The following is a 24,140-nucleotide window of genomic DNA, read 5'->3' as shown; positions in this document are numbered from 1 at the left end:
GACGCGTGTGTGTCGGTATAAACGAACCGGTATATTGTCCCCCATAATCCTTAAAAGTCTTGCTTTATGATTCAATCGGATCGGAGGCTTTTGAATTGTTGTTTCACTTTTCCTTATATGTGAATTAAGATTTTTCCAGACCAGCTTAACGTTAATGGGCTTTATTTGAATTCTTCTTGGACCATTTATATTAGTCGAATTCGATTTTTACGAAACAAATGAAAAACCACCGTCCGACATTCACGAAATTAGCGATTGATAAATATAATTTGTTTGTTCTGACTATCTATTGAGAAAAAGAAACCTATCTTAGAAGAACACAAATGACTCATTGTTCATTCCGTGGTGGGCGAATCGATGTGTTTCGTAGACCGCGTGACTTGCCACAGTTGGCGACAGTCGGGCATCCGAGCAATAAAATACGTGCAGTTATTCGCTTTACATTTTGCTCGCTACTCTATCAGTTTAGCCAACGATGACGTCGATAGCCAGAGCATATCTAATGGTATGCAATTAAAAGGAACGATAAGCTTTGAGATAGTATTTCAGTCGCCTGTTACTTCTATTTATCAATTAACGCCGTCTTATTTATCGATATATGTGCTATACAGTTCCGTGACGAAGTCGACTTCGAGATGACAGGTACGTCTTCCCAATTAGGAAGTGGAAGCCGTATTTACGACGCCAATTGTAAATAAAGAGGCGATCTACCTATGATTCAGTCTGTTCCACAAATATCATCTTCCATAAAATTCAATCCCGTCGTAGCTCTTGCTGACAGATAGAGGCGGTACATGATGAAAAGTAACAGGTATGCAATTGTCATTGACGATATTGATGCAGAAAATCAGAGAATTGCGCAACACGTGTTTGTTTTGTCATTTTAAATTTCTCACTTAGTTCTATAGTACTATGTTGATGTTTCAAAGTATAACAATGATAATGAAATAACGACGGAGTAACAATAATAGAAGTGAAAAATGATTGCCAGGAACTATCGTAAGTTGAAATATCCGCACAAATATGCAGCGTTAATTTGTAAATCTGAATTTTTTGGAAAATCTGCGTACAGCATAGCATAAAAAAATAGCGTTAAAATGAGCCCGCAGCTGCAGATTCCTTGCCAGATCGTTATTTTTTTTTTTTGACAAATTTATCGGCGAACACATACTTGAATTTGCTGAGGACATCATTCCATGTGGTGGCCAGATAAAGTTTTTGCACGCGGCCCGCCTGAAATTCATCATCGGGCATAGCGTTACCGGTCCATATACACAACTCAGCTGGGTGCGCTTTCCAACTTCACTACATAGTACTAATGACTTTTATATACCGCCATTAAGAATCAATCTCTATTAAACCAAGCATGGTTTCATTCATTTGATGCAATTAACAATTTTTCGAAGGATAAACACATCAAAAAATTTGAACCAGAATGAGGATTTGCTGTTAGCAACTCTGTGTTATGTGATTAGTCCCCATCGAACTATCGCCGGTGACGAATCTGCGAAGGTGCGTGGGATGATCTGACTAATGCTTATAGAAGGGTTTTACGTTTCCGTTCAATCTGTAACCAAGGTAATTAGTAGCGTATGTAGACAGAATCAAAATGGTGACAGATTCAAATCCAGCCTCTAGGTGATTTTTACGGATTTTCGTTCCTTTATTTAATCTGATTTTTCTTCGATACATTTGCCCCGTTGTACGCTGTCTTTTCTGGTGAATCGTAAAGGATAAATTCAAATATTTTTATATTATTATAAAAATTTACAAAACGAAAAAATTCGTTTGAAAAATAGCATAAAAGGGGTATGTCCCCGGTTGTGGACCATTTGTTTTATACCTATAAAATTTTGCCAATATTTTGAATGCCAAAATCTATACACTGTTCGAAAAGTGTAAGCCACAGATAGTTTATTGATTCTATTTAACCCCTATAATATGGGTATTTCTGAGGAGGTGTTTTTTGGCGAACAAATTTGTTGTCCCCGTTGTGGGAAATTTCATTAAAATATCCAAAAATATGAAGTAAAATCAATTTTTATTTGGTGTTTTCTCTCGTGCTGCCTTTTTCACTTTCGAATCGGTAATGTTTTCGGAAAAAAAAGTCAAAATTCTACTTTACAAGGGCTTTCGACCATGTTTCTATGGCTTTTACGGTGCGTTCGCTTGGCCCAATTTAAACCAACATCAGTGAGAAAACTACAAAAATAGTTCGAATGCGATTGAACACACTTGATCGCATCAAATATTCAGTCGTACGAATGCCATATGAAACGATTTTTAATGTTACCCACACCCGGGTATATGCAGTGGTCCAAAACCAATCTGCCAGGGAACTCTTAGTCGTAGTACTAGTTCACCGCGCAGTAGTAGTTCATCTGTTGTTGTTCAATTATTGGGGCTTTAACCTAATAGTTCACTCACCCTTCCGAGTAAATCTCGATGAAGTGGTGTCAGGAGAAATTCCTCCATCGGGGAATTCTCAGTCGGAGTAGGGTGAGTTCACCGCCGGGGACTATCCGAGTAGATCGTGATAAGGCTGAGAGCTGAATGAGTCACGGAAACAGGAGCTAAATGGCTCATAGAATTAGCATCTAGAAGGCTCATTGGGATGAGAACTAAATTGTGACGTAATAGATGGAGACAAGAAGCAATAGAAGCGTCGAGAGTTAAATCAAAGCTCAATGGCTTCATGGACCAAGTAAGGCTCCGAGATAGAGCAGAAGAAAGAGGTGCGACGAAAGCATAACGAGACCCCCTGCCACGAAATACCTTGATGTAGTTCCGTGGGGAAGAAGGGTGCAAAAAGGGTAGAAAGTGTTTTTAGTGGTTAAGCACGAAAGTGAGTCGTGAGTCACAAACAGTGCCAATCAACTACAGGACAGATTTTTGAAGTCTTAAACCTTGCGATAGCAAAAAAAAACCTATAATGCTTCCCTATTCAAACTACGAAATATTCTATTTGTCATCAGCATATTTATTTTGGCAAATATCTATATTTTATAACTGAAAATTTTCGAATATACCAAATGATATAATTATCATAAATTCTCGGCAGCCGGCTGCCCTGAGCGATCAAAATGTGATAACACTTCTGAGAGTCGCTTTAACATTTTTTCTATCGCCGATTACTGTAAAAACGTGTCCGATACGTTGCGGATGGACTACTCCCACACAAACCTATGGCTACTCTCACACAAACCTACACGTTTATTCATAACAACTCAAATTTGAGAGATCATTTTCATAAACTATGTATATTTGAACGATAGAGACAGTCATCGGAATTGAACAATTGATCTACCTGTACATCTCGGTGATGGCGATAGGTGCAACAAACGAAAGAAAGTCAGTTCAAGACAACATCAACTTGGATAGATTTACATTTTATTTTAGTGAATATCTGTTTTATCCTTTGCAACGCGATTTTTTTCATTGGTAATACTGTTATTTATAACTTTGTGTAGGTTTTCGGAGTCGCTGATTCTGATACTGACGTCGAAAATGTAAAATTCGAAATGGTGGATCCAATATGGCGACTGTGCTTGGCTAAATTTCATGTTCTGTTATATTGGCTTAAAACGTCTTACAAGGGGGTTTTCATGTTTTTTTGTTATATTGACCTACAACGTCTTCTAGGGGTTTTATGGGGTCGCTGATCTTGATGACGTTTTAACTATAAATTTTGCAATAGCGGATACAATATGGCAACTTTATCAGGCAAAATTTTAAAATTGGCCAATTTCGTAAAAAATGGTTGCTATTTTGTTGGCACCATTTTGAATTTTCGAATTCTGACATCAGAGTCGTAATCAGCGACCTCAAAAACCACAGAATCTATTTTATGCTAGTTGAGCAGATATTCCAGACTACCAGAATCTTTTATAGACCAACATAATAATAAACTTCATTTTTCATATTTTTTTTGAAAAAACTAACCTACGAAAAATTCTACAAAAAATCTATTGTTTAGTTCAATGTTTGAGATACTTGCAAAACATTTTTTAGATCTCTAGGACTCTCAATTCAGACACAGCCGAATTTATTGTAAAAAAACGAGATTTTCGAGTTTTAATTGTTTATAACTAATAAGTAATTGGCAAATTCACAGAATCTCTTGTGCTAGTTTTACTATTTTCATCCCTAAGAGTTGATTAAAAGACAAAATTCATATTTATATGTCAACACTAACTAGAAATCCAATAAAAACTTGGAGAAGTAGGTGGGACGTATACGTCCCACTGCGTCACAAAGGGTTTAAACGTACGGTTACTGACGAGATGATTAATTTCTACTCAAATCAAAACTTATTTTCTGACAGATCGCTTCAATGTATAAAATTGAGCCCTCGGAACTAAAATATAGAACAGTTTTGAATGAGCGTATATGGCGAGCAGATGGATGGATTGCAATCCTTGTCGTTCAAATCCACATTTTTGTAACGGTATTACAAACTGCCGCCCGGTTGTAGTGACAGTTTTTCAAATCTAACCAGAACTTAATTGGTTCTTTGTGAGTCCCAATGAATGGTAGTATAATTTTTTCCAGGCACGCTTGCTCATATTGCTTCGAGTCCATCGTTTTGTTGGCGAAAGGAAGTCTGTAGCAACTAATTCCTTGCCAGATCATCAGTTTTCGGAAGAATTCATCGGCCAAAAAAAAATTGAATTGAATAAGGACAACATCCCGACTATTGACTTGAGTGTACATCAATACACTATTCAGCTTTGTTAAAGGTTCAGTGTAAGAACAGCCCAAGTGTTAAAAGTACAGATTTTAAAAGAGTAGAATAGTAAGCTTAATTGATTGAAACAAAGTTCGAGGAGGTACAGAGAAAGGATGAAGATCCAACGTATGGTCGACAAGCACTAGAAAAAAATATTAGCTTCGGTAGGGCCATTGCACTAGTCTCGTCATGCATTCTACGAATTGAGTGAGAAGTTTATCGGAGATCATAATTCTGGAACAGGATTGTAGTATTTTACTAATTTTCGTTTTTTTACTAATCAAAATATTGAAAATATTGATCAGGAATATGAATAAGTTCAAAAGTGCGAAATTTGCAGATACAAATCTAAAATTTGTCTGAACAGTAGTTCTTGTGTAACGAAAACAATTGTCTGTGGTCCTGTAAATTCGTTTAAACAAACGTCTCCGTCAAAAACATTAATATTGGTAGTAGATTTTTTAGTGGTGACATGATCAGAACCTATCGTCATCCCGAATGTTTTGAGACGTAAAAAAGAAGCGCAAAACACCTTGTTTGGCAAGCATTTTGTAACTGCGGGCTGAACAGAGCTTTTTGCCATCCCGAACGTTTTGAAATCACAAAATGGACGAAACTTTCAAAACATCTTGTTTGGCAAACAACTTGTAGCTGCGGACTAAACACAGTCATTGTCGTTATTTTAAAGACTATAAATCCAAAACAATAAAATAATATTTCGAGAAGATATTGATGCATTTTAAAGGCAACGAAATTATCTTTACTGAAATGACTTCTCATGAGTTGACACAATCGATATTTTACAGAAAAAAACAAGGAGCTTGAACAAGAGTTGAAGTCGATTTGAAATTTGATTGCCAAATATGCATTCTCAAAAAATAACTCGAACAATGGATTACTTGATCTGGCGGTTCAGAGGGTTAAGGCGTGGTTGTATTCGAATCCCCTCTACGAACTGTCTCTGAAAGGATTCGTAGTGATCAGTAGAATGAAGGTATCATCCCTGCAATTGTTCTGTGTACACTGCGAGCCGGCTGAGAGGACCTGTCGAAGCAGAAGGTCAAGTTCCGCAACGGAATGTAGAACCAAGGCTTTGCTTTGCTAAAAGATGAGGCTCGCCTTCTGTATGATCCCTCGGAGTAAGTGCTCAACAACAAATGCAGCTAAAATGTTAGAGCGCATATTATTTTTGCATAATTATCTGACAAATATGCATTATGTAGTGACGAGGAAAACTAAATTTGAAAATAATACTCTCGTATGATTCGAATAATATGTAAAATCACTAACAAAGTTTTTTTTTATGTGCAACCTTCAGAGACAGTTGAAGTTCATTCTTTTCCACTCGCAAAAGGGGAAACACCTGACCTTTCCGCGGGCAATTCTGTGCTATGCCGGTCAACAAAACAGCCTTGAAATTTTAAACTGTTTTCCCATATAAACACTCGGGAACGGCGAATGAAACGGACGATCAAATGCACGCAAGCATTTAATTAAAACTTTAGACATGCAGCTCATTTCGACTCCCAGCGGGAGGGGAACTCGCGAAATTAAGTTTCGAAAACTGTGAGCATTCCTGGTCTCTCTTCTTGTATAGTGTACACAAGCCAGTGTAGGAAGTTGCCAATTAGTGCAAAATGATATGGCATCGCTGCCATACTTATGCTGTACTGATATTGAAAACGGTTCGTTTCTAGTGGTCTTGCCAGCAAGGACCGTTGCTGGCCCAAGTTTACAGGTGACTACTGTAATGCTTGATAGTTTTTTTTATTGTGAATAGTGAAACTGTTTGAGCATTTGCTTTCTAACAATGTAAATTGTTTCAAATCAACAAGGCGCTTAGTCGAATCTAAGAAGAATGCCTTTGTCTAGGAGAATAGATTCCCGTTTCACGTGAAATTTAGTCATGATAGAGCCTATAGCCAAAATCAAGACTCAGAATATCGTTCCTGCCTTAAGCTACCTATGCGATTAGGTGAAAATTTCGTACGTTACCGTAAGATTGAACTGAACATCTATAGCTGCTGTTGGAATACTAAATTCTGTCACAGCTACAAATTGCTTGTCAGATCCAGGACATAATTTTTTGACTCGAAGAGAAAGTTTCTTTAAAATATTTTAGGTTCATTTTGGAACATTTATCGTTACAAATGCAAAAACAGAATCGCGAACCAAACACCTAGTCAAGATCAAAGCCCTGGAAGAACAGATATTCCAATTCGATGATGAAATATAGCGAAATCGAAATCTGGTTGTTTTAACGAGCCAATGCTATACGCTCTTACTTCTTAAAAGAAAAAAAGGGTAAAACAGTTTGGCGCATGAAGGGCACACCTTAGTAGTCAAGGATTCCCGAATAGAAATATCTCTGAACTGTCTGCCATCACTGGATGAAAATACAATTATATAGCACTGCAATGTCTTTTTTAAAAAAAAAATGTGTGGACATTTTTCTAATCTAAATTTTTTAAAATGATTAAAAAATCAGTTCTTTCAATACGGTAATCTAGATATTTTTGACCCATTTGAAATTTCAAAATCAATGTAGCACCGCATTACCATTTTAAAATGTGAAAATTATCTTTCAGGAAACTCAGACACAATAATGCGTATTTTCTCCGCATATCTAAAATCCAATTGTTTAAGAACCCAGTCGTTCCCAAAATGATGAATAAATTAAACAACAATTTGTGTTCCCTTATACAAAGTATATCTATGTACCCTTGTTATTACATATCCCTACGGGTTTCAAGTTCATCTCAGAAAAAATAAAAAATTTAGGCAACTCAGAGTAGTTGCACAAACTCCAGCAAAGTTTTTCGAACTTTTTGCAAGTGTCCTGCGAACGTAAGGAAAGCCTGCAAGTTCTCGGGATAAACATCAGAGCCTCAGGAACGGCCTAGGTAGTCCTATAAACTTAAGGGGATTTTAAAACTTCATTGTGATCCTGAAAATTTCTTTCATATTCTTCTAATATCTGGTCAAGCTGTTGATTGAATGCGTTGTTTGTCGAACTTTAGCGTATCTCTATGAACTTCAGGGAAAGTCTTTGAGCTCTGTGAACTACAGAAAACCGGCCCTAGAAACTCAAGAATGTCCTACGAAAATCAGGAAAATCTTGCGCATTTCAGAGAATTTCAGTGAACTCCGATAGCTTCTGTATAGTGTACCAATTTTAGAGTAGTTCTATGAACTTCAGAAATGTTCACTTAACGTAAAGAAAGCTGTACAATCCTTCAAAGAAATTAAGAACGTCTAGGTAACCCTTGAAGTTCAATGAAACTTCCTTGTGTCGAAGTGCCCATAAGTTACAGAATTTTATGATTATTCTTGAAGCCTAAAACTTATTTTTTTTAGAGAAATGGTAAGAGTTTCGTAAAACCTTACAAGTTCGAGAAAGCCTTCCTTGAGTGTAATATGGAATTTTTACAAATTACAGGGATGTTTTTTCGCGAACTTCGGCAAAATCCTAACTCCAGTGAAATAACCCGAAGTTGAACATTCAGGAAAGTTGCACAGCTTTTTTTGTTAATACAAGGATAAGAGTTAAGAGAGTATAACTTATCACTAATATGTAGACTTGTTTGGTAATACATATTATGTTTTTAAAGCTTCACTCAGGCCTTGCGAACTTGTATGGCGCACAAGTTGACATTTTTTGACAACTTCATCTGTAGAGTAGTTTGTGTTTTGAATCTGTTGGAATTCCATATCCTCAGAATTTCTTAAAACCATGGATTTTTAAACGAATTCTGTTCTCTCATATATTATTTAAGGTTAAAATAGGCAAAAAACGAAGAAGAATTGCGGCAACTCTACTCCATCAACGGCCAAAAGATGGATGTATTTCCTCCCATACACACTTATTTTTTTCTGCCGAGTCTCAGCTTTTTTGCATCTTTTGCCGAAATCTTAACAGCTGAGATTCAACAAACATTATTTTTACTGAGGTCTCAGTTAAAGTGACGTTTAAGTGCTGAGATTCGGAAAATATTTCACCGAAAATCAGCAAACTAATCTCACTTTATGTTACTATGTTTTAATTTCCGCAAGGTTCTACTTTATCGATTTTTTGGCTATTTTCGGCAAATTTAAGACTAAGAGAAACGAAAGCAAATGAAATTGAAAGACGGAAAGGTATTCTAGAGTGAAACAGTCATAAACTTAGAATGGAAAACTAGGACTAGGTAGGCTCATATGGACGCGGCGGAAGGCGGCGTCGGCGGTAAAACATGATGATGAGTTATGTTCTATCAATGACCATGCGGTAGACTTGGGTGCAATACCCAACTCCTACTTAGCAGAAGGCAAAGGATTCTTCACATTTCCTTTCGATCATGTCCATATGAGCTTGCCTAGACCTAGTTTTCCGTTCTAAGTTTATAACTGACTCACTCTAGAATACCGATCCGTCATTCAATTTCATTTGCTTTCGTTTCTCTTATTCTTGAATTTGCCGAAAATAGCCAACAAAATCGATACAGTGTAATCTCACTTTACCAAGATATCAGTTTCGAAATTGGCTAACTACACAGCTGTTGGGAAATTACCGAGCCGAATTGAGTGTGTAGGCTGAATAGATTGACGGTTCCGCCCACGCGATAAAACTAACGCACACAGTAGCGTAGCGAATGCTCGATCCTTTCGCGATAATACAAACTCGGTCACAAACGCTATGATTCTCATATACTTACACCCACGATCGCACAATCACTATAACGTCCCGACGATTATGTCATCGTCTTACTACTTAGGAATTTATAAACGCGGTCTCAAGAGGGTTTATACAAACGCCCGTTCCCACGCGATAATAAGTCAATCATGCCCGTAAGCCCCAAACTCTCTGAGATAATTTATTGGAATAATCTCCTTTCTTTCTATCTCATTGGATTGATGATTAGTCCTCCTAGTAGTGAATGTCGGAACTTATTTTCTTTAATTATTTTGTATATAGAAGTACTCACTTCAACAAATTTGTAGCGAAACATCCCACGAATATTTATTTCGAGGACATCAATATTGTGGCTGTTATGGTTTTCGAGATAAAGGGCGTTATTTGTGAAAGATCGTTTGAAACAGTTCAGCCATCAGCCATTTCAGCCATCTACACAACTTTCTACAGCATCAGAAATCGTTTAAAGCTTTATTAAAAAACTTATGGTCTAAAAAGTGTTTTGATGTGCCTTTCACAAGCAACGCCCTATATCTCGAAAACCATAACAGCCACAATATTGATGTCTTCGAAACAAATTCTTGTGGCAAGTTTCTCTAAGACTTTTTTCTGGAGCGAATATTTTGCTATCAGTATTATTGAACAGAATAAATTTTGTAACTTACTATTAGAGGGATTTAGCAGCAATTCGAGGAGATAGATAAAAGGGGAATTTCATTCCAAGAAACTACCTCAAAGACCAATAGTATTGCCGTTATCAAAACGCCCGCTTTTGTCATTTGGGGCCACCGCGCCCTTGGTTAGCAGAACTCACTATACATTCGAATCGCGACCCGTACGTACATTCTAGCACTCACGCGAATGTACAAATGGATACACGGTTATATAATCGAATTTATACAGGCGAAGTGGCATACACGCTACCACACACGATCAAACTCCACAGCATACGAACGCTCAAGCCTTTCGCGATCAGCCACGCACACATACGCCCGCGATCTCAGACACAAAGACGCCACGATGGTAACAGGAACGTTTTAGCACTTTATCAAAGCGGTCTCGAGCACGAACATATAAACGCTCATATATTCAGAATCAGCAATGGTTTAGTGGGTGACAGTTCCGTCTCGTTTGCAGTGGTTTTGATGGGGAACCCATGCGAGAGTCCAACTCTGCAGCTCCAGTTGGACAACCAACAAAAAATGATTTGGGCTTAAACGTACGATGATTTGCTTATGAACCCGGCCCATTCTGCCCGTACCACCACGCCATGATCTCGAATTAGCATAGCTTCCATTCATTTAAATACTGCGAATTAAGTCATGTTTTATGAAAATTTTATTATCCCCCGTACCAGCATTCATTTTCGAGTGAAATCGCTATAAATAGAAACCACTTATCGCTAGGAGAAGAATGCTGCCAATAGGAATCAGTCGTAGCAACACTACCCACTTTTCGGGTTTAATAATTGCATCGTTATACACTTTTGAACACCGGTGGTCGTAAAACCACTCTGGAGTGTAAATTAATTTCGAAAAGTAAACACAGCTTGTGTCACGTTCAGTTTGGTGGTACTTCGGACCTGGGTAATTTCCCTTCCCTTCCGCAAAACCCAATCGCACGCAACGCAGGTAACCTGCTCCGCCCCGAACTGGTCTGTATAGTTAGTGTAAGGTAACCGATAACCGTAGGCAATTCGCTAATATTATGATTTTTTTGCATATCTCTCTTCCAGGTAACGGTACGATCGATTTCCCCGAGTTTCTCACCATGATGGCTCGCAAAATGAAGGACACCGACAGCGAAGAAGAGATCCGGGAGGCGTTCCGAGTCTTCGACAAAGACGGCAACGGTTTCATCTCGGCAGCTGAGCTGCGTCATGTCATGACCAATCTCGGCGAGAAGCTAACGGACGAGGAAGTGGATGAGATGATCCGTGAAGCCGACATAGATGGCGATGGCCAAGTTAATTATGAAGGTAAGTCCATTTCCTTGGGTGGGAACGGGGGTCGGTAGGAAGGGAGTTTATAAACTACCAAGCGGACGGGGTTATCAAGCAGACAGCGAGCAGACGAATTGTTCCGTGCGATTCCGGCCTAGACATACTCAGCCGAAAACGTCGCTAATTCGTCGGTAAATTAGCAGACAAAATTTATTTATAGATCACCGTCTCATCGATGATTTTGGTTTTATTTTTAAGGTGTTATTATTCACCGTCGTCACGAGTAAATCCAAATACGGCTGATGATTAATTGTTGTTTTAAACAATGTTGAAAAGTTGTTGCCTGAAACAATGATACACAGTATCTCGTTTCTAATTTCAAAATCTTCGACTAACTGCTAAGACAGCAGATCAAAATGCCGGTTCCGGCGTCTCATCTTTCACATGATGGTTTATTTTTGCACTCGTTTTTTTTCTCAACCGAACGTGCAGTTCGTGCATTCCTACAATGGTAGGCGGACTGAGTGTCTGTTGTGACAGCACACGCAAAGGGTGTCGCCATTCCACGGATCTTGCACATGCGTGGGTTTAGCAAAAGTGATGTATGATCGCACACGGTCATGGTAGCGTTAGAAGAAAGCCGCCCCTGTGGAATGCCACGAATAGTGGACAAATGAGTTGCACGGGTTCAAAGTATGTCTAAAATTTAAGCTGTCAGTAGCAAGCTTTTAGTACATTTGCTACAGTGCAGTCCATTACCACAAATGGGATGAAGTTCCTTGAAAGAATTCCCATCCCATTAAACCGAGGCATATGGCATTGACTACCACGCATCGTCCCAGCTGGTAGTTTTCCTTATAAACCTTGTGTTCGATAGGATCGTGTACGCTTACGTAAGACAAACGATTTGAACCGGATCATACTGTTCTGTATCTTAGTTCCGCTTCATGACTGCTTTATGACACTCACCCTCTTCCCCGCCAAACGTTCTGCGTGTCGAGCGTGTGTTTAATTCTACTCGGTTGCAGATATCATTTTCGTTGTTATTTACCAACCCGAAGGCAACGTAAATTCCCGTGGCGCTTCCAGTGCAAAGAACAATAAAAACAAATCGCTGTGCAAAATCCTCCATTAAGATTAAACTACGGCACTTGTTTTCAGGGTCATCCAACTTTTTTCGTCAGCTGCTTGTACTGTTATCTATTTGTTTCACTTCTCACCTCGACGATGCGGAAACTCGTTGACAGTGGCGTAGCTTGTGATTCGGATAAAATGCTGGGTCTTGAACCCGTCTTACAGTAGTGTTACTCAGACCCTGGAATGCAACGAATCATCCAACGTGATACAGTAACCCCTCCCACGCTGCTACGTCACTGCATTGATCAAACACATTCCCGGTGCAGATGGAGCGCAACCTTTTCCATTTTCTATCCGTTTCTCGACATAAATCTAGCTCAAGTTTTGCACAATCGCTGCTGCTCTGGCTTGGGCGCCTTGTTATCGAAGCAATTTCACAATGGCTCACACACACGGAATCCTTTTCGCTCTTCGGCAGATTTTTTTCCTCCTCCTATATGTCTCTACTGTAGTGCTGTGACGCAGTTCCGGGGTAAACCCCATCATTTCTCATGAAAGAGGAGACCCAAGAGCCTAATCCAATTATACCGGGTGAGAAATGAAATATCGAGCGAGCATATGAGTGCCACTGCTGCCGCCGCCTGGCGAGAAACCGAATGACCAACTTTTAAATGTAATAAAGACCAATGGTATGCCGATGTAATGGGCCCGAACACTGCAGCGCGCCTAGCGTGGTAAAGTATAGAAAACGTGGCACTTGCATGTTCCAGTTCGTCTCCGCTCCGCGGTGTCTGTCGCGCGTAGACTTGGAGGTATTATATTAGGATGCATCATATGTGTCATGCGCGCGGGTTGGCAACGCATCCCGCAGCATGTGCTGATATTCGCTATTTTATTATTCATATTACTTTTTCATCGCATGCATACACACGAACAAACAGGGACGTTTTGTTCGGGGGACCGGTAGGAGGACGTGCTGGCAACTGGCAAGATGAAGCCATCGCAAATTGGCCGTTATGCTAATATACTGCCCGCATTCTCCATTATCAAGTCCATTTCATTAGCCAAAATGAGTTTTCCGCACGTCAAATGGCTTCTCGATATGGGAATGTGTTTGGCCCGCCCGTCCGTGTCCCATCGTCCGTCGTTCATGGAGGCCGTTCGAAACACTGCCGGTTTGCTGCAGCAATTCTGGCTTTTGTTGCTTCTCTTTACAGTCCGTTCCTGGACGGTCTCCCCTGCCATGTTTTACCATACCATCATTCCAAAATAGTTGGAATGGACAATTTGCGAAAATTTAGTTATAAATCAATACGCCAAAATTGCAACGTGTAATGGCGCGTTTGCTTCGGTGTTGAATAGGCGAATCGGTCCCGGGCGGAAGTTGCTGCTGAAATAGAATTTCCTGTCCTCGTAAAATTGACTTGCGATTACGGGGACTGTCGATGGAGATGATGAAATGGAATAAAATATATACTATTTGTCAAACATCCGGCGATTTGCGAAGTTCAGTGCGATCTAACTGAATCGAGCCGAGAGTAAGTTTTCCTAGTGCAATTTTCGCTTTGTTGTTCTCTGTTGTAGGCTATAGAGCTGGGTACAGAGTAAATTATATAGCAACTGGGAAAATTATTCTAACAAGATGTTTCCAACTTCAAGGTGTGGCACAGTAGTTATGAACTACCATCACATTACGGTCGCAAGGCGTGTCAAGTTAGTCAACCAGGTAGGCGACTCACTGGGTTTCAAATTACGCTGAGCTCGGATTCCCTACCGAAGTTGTCTACCCTATTAATCTGCGAGAACACCCAACAGCTTTATTGTCTCTGACGTAGAGTTGGACGATGCGGTATCGGATACAAAGAATATCGATACTTTGGAGCCAGAAAATCGAGATTTTGTGGTATCGATACTTCTGTCCCGATATTTTTTCCATACTGTCATTATAACGAAAAGGAACAATTAGCACAACTATCCAAACACAAAAAATTCAAATTCTGTCAAAAATGTTGCCAGATTATTAATTTTTCCTTCAATGCTGGAAAATTCGTTATGCTTTGCAGGACATTTTGAGGGCAAAAAAAATTGAATTTTCATGTTAATTATTAACCGATTTTCAATCTTGTGGAATCTAAGCACATCCAAAAATTTGGGTTAAACTATGGGTTTTATAATTTTTAGGATCTGTTGGAGAACGGTGTAGATATAGCAATTCAAATTAGTGTTACGACTAATTACTTACGACTTAGCGTAACTTTTTTGGGCTTGGAGTTAGGTTTGTAAAAAATTTAAATCAGAATGAGTGTGCTTTTTATTTTGATCCAAAAGTGGAACGCTTTCCCAGATGTTCCCTTTGGCGGTTTTCTTCTGCATGCCAGTTCAAATTATTAAATGCAATTCCCATTTCCGTAATCCGATAAAGATGAGACAAAATAAAATATATTTAAAAAAATTGATTTTAAAATCGATACTGAGATTATCGATAATTTGTTCTCGATACTTCTAGTGTATCGATATCTTAGTTTTTCAAATATCGATATGCCAGTATTGATACCTTTTAAAATATTGCCCACTAGCTAGCTCGGCGACCTACCAGTCTTCCCATGAACATCGACAAGTTTGCACCTGTGTACAAAATTTCGTGCACACTTTCAACCTCAAACATGCTTTGTCTTTGTGTTGCTGGTTTGCATTGAACACCGAACCCAAGCGAACTATGTACAAACATAGGTTTAAACACCGTGTACGTACACAAGAAGGGCATACAAATCAGATTGAGTCAACGCCAGTGATGATGAATAAGAGAAAGAGAAAACTAGTGTCAAGTACCTGTGTGTACGAACACCTAGTACGTACACGGAGTTCGGTTGTGCAGACGAACATGTGAACGTGTTTTGGTACGCATTAGCACGTTCGAGGTTGCACACGAAATGTTGGTTTAAGATGAGCACAGAACTAGAGCGAACATGCTTTTTGTTGTTCATTTGAGAAGACTGGCGACTACGATCAACCTGGTTTACTCTGGTGGTTTCGTGACAACAAACTACCTTACCTTATATTGGGCCCTATTCTCACAGTCACGTCACTTAGTGACTAGAAGGAAATTTTGTTCTAGTCACTGAATGACGTGACTGTGAGAATAGGGCCCATTGTTTCGTATATAACATCTACGTGCGGTGCACTTTTAAATGGCTTTACACAAATAAAGGATGTTTTGAAATGGAACGCACGACTGTTGGACCTTGTTCTCGTAAATGATCCAACACTCTAACACGACAACAGTTGCAGCTACTGGACCATTGATTGATTTTTTTTGACCATTGATTGATCTAGATGCCGATTATCCGGTTCTCAAAGCACTGCTGACGATGGCCACGCCGATCGATTTCGAGCTGCCTACTGAAACGTTAAAGCTAGACCTCCGAAAAAACGGCCGCTTTAAGTGGACCTTCTTCTGGATTCGTCGGAAAATCAAGCAATATTTAAGACTTGTGGAAAAATGAAAAGACATAAGAACTTCTGCTTTTGACCTTTTATTCCTTATTCATCAATAGTTAAAAAATGATTATTTTTTTGAAAATTCAAAATGGCGACTTCAAAATAGCTAATCTCGTCGGCCTCTGCGCAAAGCATCGTCCTACTTTGTCAAGTGCAGGGCCTCTCGAAGTTAACTGAAATGAGAAATGAATATTATTTATTAAAATAGATATAATTTCCTTATACCTAATTTCTATAAAAAAATTGATGTTAACGAAAAAATGTGAAATTTGTCTCCTTTTTTACTGTAATCTCATTTAAAAATTATGAATTAATAATATTTCACGCCAATGTTAAGTATAAGTCAGATAAAAAAATATTTACTTCCAAACATTTTTTGAATAAAGGAAATCAGATCAATAGAACAAGACCTATTCTTTACATTAGCAGAAAAAAACATGGTTTCGGGAAAACGCCATTTTGAAGCCGCCATTCTGAAATTTCGAAAAAAGTAAAGTTTTACAGATGGTACACTAGAAAAGGAAAAGTTTGAAACAGTCTCGAACAAACTAATCGAGGGTAGTAAACAAGCCGAAGCTACAACACAAAACTCGATTTTATTTGTGAAAAGAATATGACACAATTTTGGGTGGCCTAAAATTAGCATTAACTGTATCGAAAGCTTTACTTTGTACTTTCCTGTCAGCATATGACCCACAGATGTTCACTAATACAGCCCTTACCCGAAACGAATCTGACCCAAGCTCTAACAATGGTTGGGCCATTGTCAAAATGTATGAACTGATAATGGTTGGGGCTAAGCCCCGGCCCAGCCCCGGGTCCAAGCTAAACCGAGATAAGGGGCTCGTACCCCGGTTGGCACCGCCGGGAGGAAAGGGATAGGAGTTCTGCATCAGAGATGAATTACCTCATGTTGCACAACAATACAGCTTTGCCAACCAATATTATTTTCGCAGAAGATAAGGGAAACCAACAAAAAATCAGAAAGAAAAGGAATTAAGAATGAATAACAACTACAATTAAAAAATATCTATTGTTTTCACGTCGAGAATATGGAATAATTTTGAGCGGCCCAAAATAAGCATTGACTGTAGAGAAAAACTTACTTTGTATATCGAACAGCAACTAGCAATTTTACACGCGCTTACTTTATTACTAATCTAACTACTAGTACAAAAAGTTAAAAAAAATCTAAAAGATGAAATAAATGAAGTACAGAGAGTCCTGTTTCTGTCGCTTCCTACGAAATGGGAGCAGGAGGCCATTGGATCAATTCCTGATTTCTGCCGCCGAATACCTCACAGTAACTGATTTTCGAGCCTGCTTACGAATTGTCAATTCTCAATCCACATGCACAATTCAACAGTAGAGTGATAAGAAAAAAATTATTCATATTAGGCCCTGCTCAGTCGATTCCAAGTCCCACCAAGAGTGGCTGTTCTAAATTTGAATCAAATCGGTGTAATCTAGCTACCGGACTGACTTGTATGTGATTTTTCAACAATTATCATGGAGAAACTTACTGGCACACATTCTCACAGCTAGGTTGAACTGTATTCATCAGTTTATCAGTTCAAGGGAAAATAAGAAAGACAATTGTTTTGCATACAACTTTGTCGAAGACTGCAAGTCAATCCAACTTCCTTACAAAAAGTATAAATTTTCAATGATGTAAATATCTGAATCAGTTTTGCTTGGGGCCTAACAGCACATGGTGGTGAATCAGTATAATGGTTAATGGTTGGGTTTAGCTGAATAGTATGCTTGAAATAATGTTAGTAAATGATATGAGTCATCTACTAAATAGGAAATTTTAGTTTCATATTTCACCGCACAGATAGTGCCAACGCAAACTTTTCAACGGTAAGAGATATAAATACGGTGTCTTCTACAAAATTATAGAAAAAGCATTTTTCAGTAAAATTGGTGTTGGCACCCTCTATGCGGTGAACTCAAATTTTCTGGTCAAAAGATGATGCTCATCATGTAGTTCCAAACATACTATCCCGTTGAATCCAACCATTATTTCGCAAAAAATTATGTTCGTGAGAATCGACTACTGGTTCATCACCATGTGCTGTTAGACTCCATGCAAAACTGATTCAGCTAGCACTACATTAAAAATTTAGTAACTTCTCGTAAGGAAGTTGAATTGATTTGCAGTCTTCAACAAAGTTGCAGGCAATACAATTATCTTTCTTATTTTCAATTATAGTGATAAACTGAGGCATTCAATGATTCCGAGTGGTGAAAATTTAGCTTAGTGCGCTTTCTTCTTGTTAAATGTCGAAAAGTTCTATATAAACGTCTAACACTTTGGTTCAGTAGTTAGACTTATCTGATTTCATTCAAATTTGAAGCAGATACTCCTGGTGGGATTAAGAAAAGACGTTTTTACTGGGCAATCTATTCAACAGTCGTCATTGCACTCAGATAAGATCATGCGTATTCCCCACGTACATTTAACGCTGTGTAGATTATTTCGCTGGTTAGTCAAATAAGCGCTAAACAAGCAAATCAATTAGTATGTTCAGTCCACCGTTCCCTTACAATGCAATCAAACCAACGAACATTTTAAATTACATGCGTCAAAATATGTTCGACTTAGAAAATAATAAAACGAAAACTACTACTTATTTGCAAAAAAGATTGGAAAAAAGTTGCACAACCAAGGTAACTCATTTTCAAATATGTTGATGAATCGCCTTCTAAAAATAAGTGATAAGGAACGCGGATGAAAATAGTTAACCTTCACCTGCTTGATGTCCACAAAAGCATTTTCTTAGAAAAAAAATCAATATGGCGCATGCATAAGGGTTCATGTGCGACGACAGGGTCATCGACTGCCTCACCGGGCCACATGACTTACATTACTGCCAGGCTCTTCCAGACAATGACATTTGAGCCCGCTGAACCCCCCCCCCCCCCCTCCTGCCACTCGTCGGGCCTATGTGCCGGCTTGGAACACATTTTTCAAAACATTTCTTAATTTAGCAATAAAATTCGCGCTTTAGAAAAAAAAGGTTTAAATTTACGTGATTTTTTGACTTGAAGCTTTTACTGTATTGATCCCAAAATCCAATTTTTCCTTTTCATTATTTGATATACACTGGAACCTTTATTTACGAACCAAACCGGGGGTTCGTAAATTGATGAAGAAGAAAGTGTTAGTTGTTTGGGATTTAGTTCGTAAAGTAAGTTCACTTGACAAATATTTTTTTCAAAGCAGTTAACAAAATATTATGAATATATCTTAACAATATGCGTATTTTTGGGAAGGGCTTGACAAGAAAATAATGAAAAAGAATGTTTGGCGTTATTCTGATATTCAAGATGGTGACTTTCGGTTGAGCAATATTCCCGATAACCCTAACAATGTGAGTATTTTTGGAGTGAGCTTGACGAGTAGATGATGGAAACGGATGTTTGGCGTAATCCTGAAAACAAAGACGGCAACTTCCGGTTAAGCGAAATTATTTATAACCGTGACTTGACTGGATGGAAACTGATGAGTGGTATAATTTTGAACGTCGAGATAGCGACTTCCGGTTGAGCAAAATTTTCTATAACCAAATCATCACTATATCTAGTTATACCTATACATCTACTACATAATTTTACCATTTTGGGAAAACTCATATTGTTGGGATTATTAAAAATGTATCTAAACCGAAAGTCGCCATCTTGGTTAACATAATGACTTCCAACATCGATTTCCATAATCTACTAGTTATCCCCATTCTGAAAACACGGTCATTGTTGAGGTTATAGAGAATTTATCTAAACCACAAATCTTTATTTTGGATTGTGAAATAGCTTTAGACATCGATTTTCGTCGTTTACACGTCAGCCACATTCCAAAAGCACCAATGTTGTTGAAGTTATTGAATCTAAACCGGAAGTCGCAATTTCGATTTCCGTCATGTACACGTCAACCCCCCATCGGCCCTATTCCGAAAATATCCATATTGTTTAGATTAAAAAGATTTTATCTAAACCGGAAGTCACCATTTCGGTTTTCAAACTGGCTTCCGACATCCATTCCCGTCATCGACTCGTCAACCCCATTCCGATAATATGCATTTTATCCAAACCGGAAGTCGTTGTACTGTACTGTCGTTGTCATGTACTCGTCAACCCCATTCCAATAAAGGGCCATATTGTTGAGTCAATGGAGAATCAATCTAAACCGGAAGTGGCCATTTTGAATTGTGGAATGGCTTTAGACGTCGATTTCCGTCGTCTACTAGTCAACCCATTCCGAAAACACCCATATCGTTGGGTTTATAGAGAAATTATCTCAACTGGAAGTCAGCATTTTGTTTTAGAAAATGGCTTCCGACATCGATTTCCGTCATGTACTTGTCGGCCCTATTGCGAAAATATCCATATTGTTTAGATTAAAAAGAATTTATCTAAACCGGAGGTCACCATTTTGATTTTCAAACTGGCTTCCGACATCCATTCCCGTCATCTGCTCGTCAACCCCATTCCGAAAATATGCATTTTATCCAAACCGGAATCGTTTTCTTGGTTTTCAAAATGGCTTCCGACATCGATTTCTGTCATGTACTCGTCCATCATTCTTGGGTTAATGGGTGTGACTACTCGCGAAGCTAATCAGAACTGAATGGTATAATTCTCGGAGCAGCTACACGGATCAGCCGCATGCTGATTTTTTAACCTTACCTTCCTCATTTCTTTCAACCAATCAGTTTCTGATTCCTTCAGGGAAATGGGTTCTGCATTGGTATATAATCACGATTGCATCAATTCCAGTAACCGGCGTGTCAGCTCAGGTATCTACTCTCCGGACAACTTTCCCCAACATTTCTTTCTCTCCTTCCGGTTCCTGGCAAATGCAGCGCATTGCAGACACATCGCATCACATGCACTCAATGACTGTGCAATACTGATCAGATGCTGACTGCTGCACGTGATTATTATTTCAACAATTGATCTCTTTCCGTAGTAACGAATGCTTCCGTTCGAAAAGCTTGTTGGCTGTGCCGAAAAACTCCGAGATGAGTGAGTGAAATTAGGCGGCAAAAAAAACTACCCGCAAAATAAATATTGATTAGAGCTGAATTTGTGGTTTATTTATGTTCTTTTTTGCTCGTTTTGCTGTTAGCATTACTCGTCGCAAAGTCGAGAAAAGTCAGTCAGCTCGGGCTGTCAGTTTGTTGGAATTAGCTTCTCCATTTTGCGACTGTTTATTTGTGCAATTAATAAATCACGCGCGAAGCGACGGGCAAAAATTGTTTCACTGCCTCCGTGGCGATGTTCGTGTTCAGATACACGGCAATCAACAGACAAAAAATAAAATAAATAAAATCGGTTGGTTAGATGTACAGTCAGTCAGTCAGTCAGTACACTCTCGCTCTCGAAATGCGTCATCGAAAGTGGGTACATCAAGCCAAACCCGTACTGGGGGTAGGTTCGATGATCTACGATAGTGTTTTTCCTCGGCCGGTTTCTGTTGGTAAATCACGTGCTTGATTTGGTCCGTCTAATCATGATCTAGACCAAAAAAATAAACACTCAAATAGTACTGTGGCGTATTTTAAGTTTATACTGAGAAGAAGAGGGGTAATTTTTCAGTGCTATAGAAGTATCTATGGCTATCACTAGTGGATAACATGAAACAAAAGACAGTTTCTCCGTTCACTCCGCAAAATAAATGAGATTCGTTTAATTTGTGCTTGAGCACGGCAAAAAGGACTCCTCGTCTTTCCTATTGCACCTTAGATGCACCTGAGTCTGCGACATCACATTGATTCGAAACGACGCTGCTGACTGTATATTCGATCAACTTCTTATTGCTTTGTTGTCCTTTTCCATACAAATAGCAGACACATCTAGAATAGAGTCCACTACATATCTTGCTACTACCTCGCACCTAACAACGAAGGACTTTTTAATATGCTGATCGCAACACCCGTCAAGTGCATAGCAAAATTGCTGCCATTAGATCTTTCGTCACACTTTGCGCATCTCTTAGCAGACGCTCAGTTCGCTGCTGGTGATGAAGAGGTTGCTAGAAACCGACTGGAGCAGTATCCGATTAATATTCTAAGGGCGTTTTGTGCTGTGGAGGCAAGTGATACTTCACATCTTACCGGCAAATTTCCACACACACACACACTATCATCTTTTGCTTCAGCAGACTACTGCTGTGGCTGCTGCTTAGCTATTAACAAACAGCCCAACAGTTTTCGCTGCAGTCGTCCCACCTGGCCTGGTATTTCAGCAAGCTTCCCGAACACCTGCACGGAAACAAGACACGGTTATATTGGCAGCCCATCAGAAACTTTCATGTCTCCAGCAACTACTTGAGCGAAGTAAGGCAAATTTGATATTCGTATTATTATGTTTTGTCAATTGGAAGCCTAAAATGGTTTAGATACTGTGATGTGTATTATGCAAATTTAATTTTGATACAGGTCATCAGTCAATGCATTGATTCTTACATTTAAAATAGTTTAATGAATATTTACGGATTTGTAAATTTTTGTTAGACGCGACAATAATTGATTTTTTTTTTCGCTTAACCTGAAACACCAAGTTTGGCTGCGGCTAAACAATAGCTTTTCCCATTTTTGGACCAGATTATTTATTATTACACTACAACTGACATTGGTACCGTTTTACTGTGGGTTTCAAAAAGTGTGTTAATGCAAATACCGGTTATCGTTATATGATATTCATCGACAAAACCATATGTCGGAAACCTCAAGCTCATTAAGTTTTCTCAACAAGCCATCGGCGTTAAGGTTCCATAGAAGTGGTGACAGGACACCACCTTGAGGGCATCCCCTGACACTCAGTTTCTTCATTATTATTTGGCTTAACGATGATCACAGATATCAGTTGCTAAGCATTGTGTATCCAGTTCGTGATATATGAAGGTATTTCATGACCTCGCGCTGCTGCTTAAAAGTCTTTCTTCGAAAGACCTTCAATATCAAGAAAAAAAGTTTGATTACTTTTGCGAAAAGGCATTACTTTAAAAAAAATATGGAAATAACCCTCTCGTCTGTCACACAAAACTAATAAAACTTCGATCTTTCCAATGGAATGTAGAGATCGAAAATCCATTTGCAATCCTTGAAGATATTTAGATTTCAATGAATCCCTTTTTATTATGAAAATCACTTGTAACCTGGGGGAAGGGGAGGGGCGGCTTGCTTCTCTTATCTTCCGACCATCACATGATTTGGTATTCTTAGTATGCATAACAAACATAAAGATGTGACACAAGGTGCTAAAAACGCACAAAAATCCTGTCAATCCTATTTTTCAGATATTACCAAGGGCCGTTCATAAATGATGTCGCGTATTGACAGTTGGGGAAAAGCCATGCATTACCGAGAGAACTAGAAATTTGAGACGCACACTAGTGGAGCGGGGTTAAAAAAATCAACACTCTTATCTGCGAGACATTGTTTATGAATGGACCCCAAACAAAAAATATTCCATAACGAATATCACGTAACATCGATGACAGAGCAGTGGGATCAAGGCCAAGTTCCCGCTGGGTCGTGCAAAACTGAGAAGCAACATCAATTTCGGCACAGAGAACTGACATCCATCTCAAGCGTAAAAGTTGAGTAAAAGGCACATCCAAAAGTAATTGAGAGGATACCACCAAAGGTGGTACTGTCATCCGGTTTAGTGCGTGTTACTGAACTGATATCCAAGTGAACGTTATAAGTAGGGAATATGCCAGTATGGTGGTCGTCATAATCTAGCAAATATTTCTTCAAATGAGAACAAAAGCATTTCAAACTTGTTTGCTCGAAACTAGATGTCTGTTCTCTATGACTTAGTTTTAAAAATTAAAATCTTAAATTATTTCTGATTATCAAACCAAACAATCATTAATACACACTAGAACAGGAATAATAACTGGCAGAATACATAGTTACAGGGAAATTAGCATTCGTGGACATTACGATTATCAGCGATCTCTGAATTAGTCAATTAGGCAATCCATTAGACGTTTGTTTGACAATCCAACGATATTGTCGGACGTCGCACCCCTCGGAGTAACACCAGAAGAAGTAAAAAAGAAATAATCAGCTGATCAGAAAAATATGGTCATAAATTTATGGATTGCCTAATAGTCGATTGATCCGCTTCAGACCTAGCGGACCTAAGAGGAGATCAGGAACAAGACAGAAGCGGAATGAATGCGAAGTTTTAATTGCATCACTGACGAT

The 24,140-nt window shown here is 38.8% G+C and overlaps 1 protein-coding gene across 1 annotated transcript in view; it reads left to right on the top strand.

Annotated features, from left to right (window-relative positions):
• The window catches only part of LOC131691538 (calmodulin), a 134,861-nt gene that overhangs the window by 93,016 nt on the left and 17,705 nt on the right, over positions 1 to 24,140 (top strand). The window contains exon 3 of the mRNA XM_058978040.1: positions 11,137 to 11,379. Within this exon, the coding sequence (XP_058834023.1) occupies positions 11,137 to 11,379 (243 nt within the window). The remainder of the gene's footprint in view (positions 1 to 11,136; positions 11,380 to 24,140) is intronic.

Source organism: Topomyia yanbarensis, chromosome 3 (assembly GCF_030247195.1).
Source record: "Topomyia yanbarensis strain Yona2022 chromosome 3, ASM3024719v1, whole genome shotgun sequence".
Lineage (NCBI taxonomy): Eukaryota > Metazoa > Arthropoda > Insecta > Diptera > Culicidae > Topomyia > Topomyia yanbarensis.
The sequence above is the reverse complement of the archived record's forward strand: the minus strand, read 5'-3'. Positions and strand labels throughout refer to the sequence as shown.